Raw genomic sequence first — 8,428 nt, 5'->3', positions numbered from 1 at the left:
TGGAACGTAAATTTTTAACCATTTATACAATATAATTATTTATTTTTTTTTCACTTAACAATTCTATTATTTCTATTACGTCAAAGGTAAAATTTTTATAACGATTTAATATATATTAAAAACAGATACGTTAAAAGATTTCAATGAATGTCACGGTGGAAATGATATTAATATGAACAAAATTAATTACAGGTGGTATTTACAGGTAATATATTGATAATCAATGAAACAGATAAATATTTATGAATACATTACCAAACATATAGAAATAAAACAACAATTATTCAGCATACACAACTCATACCGTCGCCAAAAAGCCATGGACGCAACTCGGACGTGCTATGCAAAAACCGCGATTGCAATATAACTGTTGCAGCGGATATTTTCGTTTTTTGGTACAATACCCGGAGCCTCATATTTTTTCCTAATTAAAGACACCAAAAGGCAAAAATAATAAATATTATAATTTTTATCAACGTTCTTTGAAAGGGTACAAGATAGGGCACTTGATTCACTGAAAAAATAATAATAACTTATAGTTTGATAAATATTACCATGGTATAAAACAAAGAAATGTAGAGTTCATAGTTACCGATACCGATTAGCACGTTTGATTGTTAGTTATAGTATTAATTTATTACATAGCACCTTTATTTAGTTTAAAATTATATATTTTAATATTTTTGAACATACAAAATGCATGTATATTAGAACACTATTTAAAAAAACACCGTCCATTGATATGGGCAACATAATTTCCACATTAAATTCATAAACTAAATAATATTTATTTATTTGTCATACTGAAAGTCATCGAAAAATCGACATATAATTTGCCTATACTTTACTCCTTAAGATACAACTACTTGAATAATTCACACGGCATGATTTACTACTAACTACCTAATTTTATTTATTGATTGTTTTGTTACATTTTTAAAGATTTTAAAGATTAACTAAGCTATACATTTTTAGGCTTTAGTTATTTTATTGTCCACATTAATTTCATTTAATCTTGTATAATGTTTAAAAGTTTAAAATAATAGTAATTCTTTTTCATTTTGTAAAACCTCAAAAATTGTTTTTACACCCATTGAAAATTATATTGTACCAAATAATGTACCAATAATAAGTAATGTTACAAAAAAATAAAAATGATTAAATTATGTTATCCAAGTCATGGCATCTAATATTATTAAAACGTTTAGTAGTAATATTGAATTACCTATTTTATTTGTACTAGATAGGTAGGTAACACTTAACACCTATTAAAATGTTCATAAACACTTGTATTACCTGCTTATCATTAATAATTATTTAAGAAAAAGTTAAGTAACAATATGTTGTAAGTATCAATAAATTAATATATATGATATTGAAGTTTTTTTACTTTTTTCTCATTGATATTAAACATGGAATATTAAGTATCACTGGTGTTTTTTAAAATTACATTGCTAGCGTTGAGTTTTTCATCATAAATCATAAACAGGTATTGAAAACATGATTCAATCAAGTTGTAGAACCTAAATTTCTAATACTAGATGCTTTCTTTTTTAATTTGAGTTTCCTCTTGGCTCTTGGGTTTTTGATGACAATACAAGTATAGAATTTAAATTTACTAGGAGTTTTTTTCTTCTTCATTGGCATCATAACTCTTCAAGAGTTTTTGCCGCCATCGATACTTCCTTCCACTTTTCTCGACTTTGTACTTTTTCTTCCCAGTTTAATATCCCTAATTTCTCTAGATTCTGCTTTATTCCATCTATCAGGGGCGGACTGGGCCAGCGGGATACCGGGAAGTTTCCCGGTGTGCCGCTGCTCAAAAAATAATTGTTATTATTATATAATTATTAGTTATTAGCTATTACTTATAAGTTATAATAAAATAGTAAATAAGTATAAATATAAATTATAAATATTTTATATTTTAATATCTAACGCCCGTGCATGAAAAATTGTTTACATTTGGTGTTTAAAAATAGATTTTAGGTTTTGGTTCGGCTGATACTTCACCTCCCCCTTCCCGGCATCAACAACAATTATTATTTATAATTATAACTTCATATACGACGCCAATATTATGCCAATCGATTAATAATAATAAAGCACTGTTATAAGTTTTAAGTTTATAACCATGTACTAATTATTATCATAATGTTGTATAATATGATAATAATATATTTTATTATTAATGCGTTAAATTCTTAAATTGGCTGTTAACTTGGTAGATACACTATACAGTTTCGTATGTTCAGTGTTTTTTCTTGTTGTATATTTCTTTGGTGATTTTCAATATCTGCCTGTATGTTGAGTTTGAGTATTGGTTGTTAGAAATGGAAAGCAAAAGAAAGGGTGGTGCCGAGAAAATGAGAGAAAAAAAAAAAACTCTTAATAAAGTCAAGTGAGAGCTGTTTGAAAATAAACCAATGCTTTTCATCAAATACACATAGTGACTCTGGTAAGTAAATTTAATTTCAAATGTACCTCACAAAATTGTAAATTTTTTTGTTTTAAATTATGGTGAAAATAAAATATAAAGGGAATCATTGTTATTTGATTTATGAGCGTTTGTGTATGATCAATAATTCGAATAATATATTATTTTAGTTATGAAAAAAAATCTCTGTAATCAACCACAAATAAGCATTCAAAATGTAAGTACCTACCTATAATAATTATTTTTACCTAGTATTCTTTAAAAATAATAGATATTCAATATAAATATAATTTAAGGAATAATGAGTTTAATCTAGTTATAATAGTAACTACAAATACTACAATATAAGTGTTAAAATATTTTATATTTTTACATAAGGTGTTAAATATTATTATGTTATGATTAAATTACTGTTACCATTTACCAATATATTATTTGTTAATTGTTTGTAAAGTACTTATTTAATTTTGAACAAAACTATTAGGTAAGTTTAGTTTACACAAAATGTATTCAGTAAATAAATTAGTTTTAATTTTTAAAATAGTTGTTTTATATTCTTTATTATACTGTATTAAATACAGATTTACAAAATAATTTTTTTAGAGTAATGTGAGTAATGATGAAGTGAATTTTGGTGCTAGTACTAGTAGTACAAGCTCTAATTTAATGGATTTTGAAGATAACCAACTAGTACAAAATCAAGTAAGAATAAAAATTTAATTGATATTTGTTTTTTTTTTTTTACTTTCATTAATTAAATGTTTAAAATGTGACCAATTTTAGAATGATAATGTTGATTATTTGGGCAATATTTCTAATAAAAATAGTTTAAAAATCTTCTTAGATCATGAATAAAAAAAACTACTCTTAAAAATTTATCTAGTTTTTACATTAAATTTATTTTATACATCAAATTTTTTTAGTAACTTCTTAAATAATTGGTTATTGATGCTACCTAACAATTTATAAATTTGTATATACCTACTAATATTATTAAAAGAGTATAAAAAAAAAAAAAATTTAGACATAATTTATTTGATAAATTAAATATTCATTACATTTATATTATATATTCATAATATTCTTTATTAACATAGATATTTAAAACAAATATACTTTCTACTAATGCAAGTATGAATAATGAACAATATTTTTACACTACAACATTAAAAATTATATTTTAGCTTTTAGGTTTTACATTTTACAAAAATAATTTTGTTACTATATGCTAATATGTTTTTTTCAATATTTTTTTTTCTAAGAATTTGTACTGGAAATTAAAAAATTTTAATACATTTTCAAGTAGCAATGAAAAATAATTGACAATTTGTCACCCTTATAAACTATTTTTTTTTTCTCTAGGATGTCATTGTTGTTAAAGATATTAATGTTGATATCTATGAAAAATCACAAATTAGCTATTTTAAAAAGCCCAACAAAAATTATCTTGGTCAATTTTTTGAATATCATCCACAACAACCATTTTTGGATATTCCTTTTAAATCAGCTAAAGCCTTTTACCGGAAAAATAAAACTCAACGTGGTTGGCTTTCGTATGATATATTTTCCCAAAGTTTATTTTGTAGTGTGTGTTTATGTTTTTCTTCAGAAGATAACGTGTTTACCCAAGGATTGAAACTTTGGACACATGTTTATCAAAGAATTGATGAACATGAAAATAGCAAAAATCATACAATATGTACAGATGCTTATCTACACCATGCAAATAATAAAAGTATAGACTATTTACTATTTCCTGAACAAAAACATAAATTAAAAGAAGAAGCTAAAAATAATAGAAAAATACTAGAAAGGGTTATTGAGGTAGTAAAACTAATTGGGAAGAGAGGTTTAAGTTATCGAGCTGCTCAATATGAATCATCTTATTTTTTAAACGATCCAACACTTGACCATGGTAACTTTTTAGAAATTCTACTTCTTTTAAAAAAATATGATGTGACATTAAATGAACATATTGATAAAATAACCAAAAGTGCTCAAGAAAAAGCTGCTCGACATAAGTCTACAAAAGTAAAAGGAAGAGGTTCATCTATAACGTTCATTTCAAAAACAACGGTTAATTTGATTATTGATGCTATAAGTGTTCTTATAAAAAGGTCAATTTCTTCTCAAATACAAGAAGCTGAAATGTATTCTGTGCAGCTGGATACTACACAGGATGTGTCTGTTCAAGATCAGTGTTCTGTAATATTAAGATATGTGAATCCAAAAGGAGTGAATGAAAAACTAATTTCTATTGTAACAATGAAAGAATCGACAGGAAAAAGTTTTCATGAAATGCTGCAAGATGTACTGAACAGCAATGGACTGGATGTAAAAAAACGCATTGGAAATGCCACAGATGGAGCAGCCAATATGCAAGGGAGATTTAATGGCTTTTCATCCTGGCTTTCAAAGTCTTCACCCGGTCAAATTCATGTATGGTGTTATAGTCATATTTTGAATTTAGTTATTATTGAAGCAACAAAATCACCACTTCAAGCTGCCTCTTTATTTGTTTTATTAAATGATGTTGCGGTTTTTTTTAAAGAATCGTACAAGAGAATGAATGTATGGAAAAAAACAATTGGTGAGAAAGATTTAAGAAGACTTGTGACTGTTGGAAATACTCGTTGGTGGTCTAAAGAGAAAGCTTTACATCATATTTTTGTAGATCAGGGACATTTGTTTGTAGAGATGATTTTAGCTTTAGACACTATACAAACATTAGATTCTTTTACACCTGAAGTTCGTGTAAAAGCAAAAACTCTGAAAGGATCATTTTTAGAATATCAAACTATATTAACGGCATTTGTTTATGTGCATATTTTTGAAATTGTTGGTCCTCTCTCCAGGTATTTACAAACAAAAGGTATAGATTTAATAAAGTCTCAAGAATTGGTTGATGGCTCTCTAGAGCAATTGAAAAAATTACAAAGAAATATGCAAAGTGTGAAAAAACGAACTGATAATTTTATTGAACAATTGAATAGTAAATTTGATGATTGTGACTTGGATGTATTCATTGAAATAAAGTTTCTTGAAGTAAGAAATCGGTATAAGAAAAAAATGTACGATGAAAAATCTTCAGATACACCTATTCTAAATGCTGAGAAAAAGTTTGAAGTTCAGGTTTACAATGTTATATTAGATAACACAATTTCAAGTATGGAAAAAAAGTTTTCCTCTAATAAAATGCTATATACAGATCTATCATGTTTTTCGCCAAATAATTTTGGAGACATATCAAATGAAAAATTGCCTTCTAATGCATTAGTGGAGTTGTGTAAAGTGTTAAAATATTTTGATAATTGTATAACAATTGAAAAGTTAAGAAATGAACTTATAAGTTTTGCAGGCAATTGGAAATATTTAAAAAAGTCTTTACCTGACGAATATATAGTTAATGAAGACATACAAGATACTGATGATGATAACAATGATGATGTTGACAGTAATGAAGAAAAGATTGCAAGTTCCAAAATGTGTAAATCATGTATGAATTGTTCAGTTTGTTGCTACAATGTTTTACTCAAGTATAATTTATATAGTAACGCATACTCAAACCTTGCTTTAGCCTACAAATATCTTCTTACATTACCATGTACTCAGGTAACACTAATGAATTAATTATTTTTAATACAAACGTAATTTATTAATAATATGTAGTAATATAAATACAATAACAATTTAAGTTTTATTTTTTAGGTAGCATGTGAAAGATCATTCTCAATTCTGAAGTACATTAAATCACGACTGAGAAACACTTTAACGGAATCAAAATTGGAGGCATTTATGCTGATGAGTATAGAAAAACATATTTTACTCGAAATTGATAACGATGACATTATTGATATTGTTAAAGATCACAGTAAATTATTAAGATCTAAACTAACCTATTAAAATGTTTAATTAAATGTTAAAATATAGATATAAAAAAGTAAAGAATATTTAATTTATTACAATATCTTACAATTCTTACACATTAGTATTACAATATGTGTTATTATACCTAATGTTAATATTAATTTAGTAATATAGGTAATTATAAATAAGAAATATATTATATTTTTTAGTCTATTAAAGTATAGACTTCAGATCTTCAGATAATAATAATATTTAATGTACTAAAAATATTGCGAATTTCAAGTTGTTTTTTGAGAAAAGTGAAGAGGATGCATTTCTCATTGAATAAAACGGTATATTTGAATTTTTATACTTTGTGATGACGAGAAATGGCAAGGGCCGGTCAAAATATAGATTTCCCGGGCCGAAATGTTGCCCCAGTCCGCCCCTGCCATCTATCCATCGCTTTTTTTGGACGTCTTCTTGGTCTCTTTCTAAGAGTTTCTAAATAATATAATAAATACCTATACTTAAAAATGTATAAAATAATAATAATAATAATGATTAATAGATAGACAATAAAAGTAAATATAAAATAAGTAATAAAAATGTATCAATTTAAATAAACCTGATAATAAACGAATTTCAAAACATTTTTTTATTAATATTCTTATTAAAATTAATACTTTATATACATAGTTTATTAAAATTAATATATTTATGTTTAAAAAATTGTACGTTTAAGTAGGTAAAAGTTATTCATAATATAGAATTTTATCCGAAATAATAAATTATTTTGTTCATAAATGTAGTTTTGATCTAGATTACCTAATAAAAAACGAAAAGTATTTATAATATCACTCAATATCCATATAAATCTGTTAACAGACAAAAATTATTTTGAAACATTTAAAACCATTGAATTTTAAGTTTTTTCACTTCCTAGACCAAACATGGAAGGCAATTTATATGTTAATATGTGACCCTTTTTTGTGATAAAACCGGGAGACGACTTAAGTATATTGGAATTTGGGAAACAATTCAAGTAATTCGGATAGATGAGAGGCCCCCTCTCATCACACACTCTGCATGTTTAATACGTCAAGAAGTATTTTTGTAGTAGGTAGAATATCGAATCGGTAACTTATTAAGTTCCATTTTAAAGATAAAATACCAAACATATTCAGGCGGCTTTTATTTAGATGCATGACTTAAAATAACATATCATTTGGGTGAGCTTATTTTATACTCATATATATATATATATATATATATGTATAATTTAGGTGCAATTTATATATACATATACGTTATTCCTTACTACTTTACAATACGTAGGACTCTCAGACAACTCTTATTGGTATGGTTAAAAAAATGAAGTAAACATCATAAAGGTAGTTAAATAGGTATGTTACTTCTTTTGCGATGTACACTTTGGTTACATAGTAATGTATTCATAAGTTCACAAGTCACACACACATGGCACATCCATTTTTTTCTAACTATATTATTCATTAATTTATAAATTCGCACAAACGATCAGTAATTTTTTCGCCCAAATAATATAATGCTCACTATTCAAGTAAATTTTAGGTCATTCACGCAAATATTCAAACATAAATAGTAGATATCTGTAAACAATTAATTACTATTAGGTATTAAAATATAAAATTTATGAGTAATTTTTTTTTAAGTATTTTACAATTACGATTTAACTAAGGTAAAATTTAATTTTAACATAGGTACTTTTATAAATATAAACGGCATACACATACAATGATAGCGTCTTTGGTCAACAGTGTTCAGATGTTCTAGCTATCTATGAAATTCTTTGTACAAACTGTAGTCAGTATAAGCCACACACACTCATTAGTCTTTACTCATTATTAATAAGTTCTAAATCTAAGATTTTCTAATGCAAACAGTGTTGCACATGTAATAATACTGTTACCAAGTTTCAATTTGTTACCTATTCAAGATTTTAAAAATATTATTATTATTTAATACAGTAATTAGACTTAAGTATAGTTGAATAATAAATTAAAGTGATATCACAATATTAAAAAAGTATAAATAAATATGTATAATTAAAAATTGGTTCTTGCATTTACTATGCTAGTCAACTATGAGATTTCAATTCACGAC

At 25.5% G+C, this 8,428-nt stretch overlaps 1 protein-coding gene across 1 annotated transcript; it reads left to right on the top strand.

The window, feature by feature from the left end:
* The first annotated feature begins 1,940 nt into the window (after window positions 1-1,940).
* Window positions 1,941-6,354, top strand: LOC112603919. Its single transcript, XM_025352749.1, has 5 exons — window positions 1,941-2,458; window positions 2,608-2,654; window positions 3,041-3,139; window positions 3,800-6,049; window positions 6,146-6,354. Exons 2-5 carry the CDS (start codon window positions 2,610-2,612, stop codon window positions 6,338-6,340), a joined length of 2,589 nt encoding a protein of 862 aa, XP_025208534.1. The 5' UTR covers window positions 1,941-2,458; window positions 2,608-2,609; the 3' UTR covers window positions 6,341-6,354.
* Window positions 6,355-8,428: the final 2,074 nt, after the last annotated feature.

This window comes from Melanaphis sacchari, unplaced genomic scaffold (genome assembly GCF_002803265.2).
Source record: "Melanaphis sacchari strain LSU unplaced genomic scaffold, SCAv2.0 Contig113_pilon_pilon, whole genome shotgun sequence".
Lineage (NCBI taxonomy): Eukaryota > Metazoa > Arthropoda > Insecta > Hemiptera > Aphididae > Melanaphis > Melanaphis sacchari.
The sequence above is the reverse complement of the archived record's forward strand: the minus strand, read 5'-3'. Positions and strand labels throughout refer to the sequence as shown.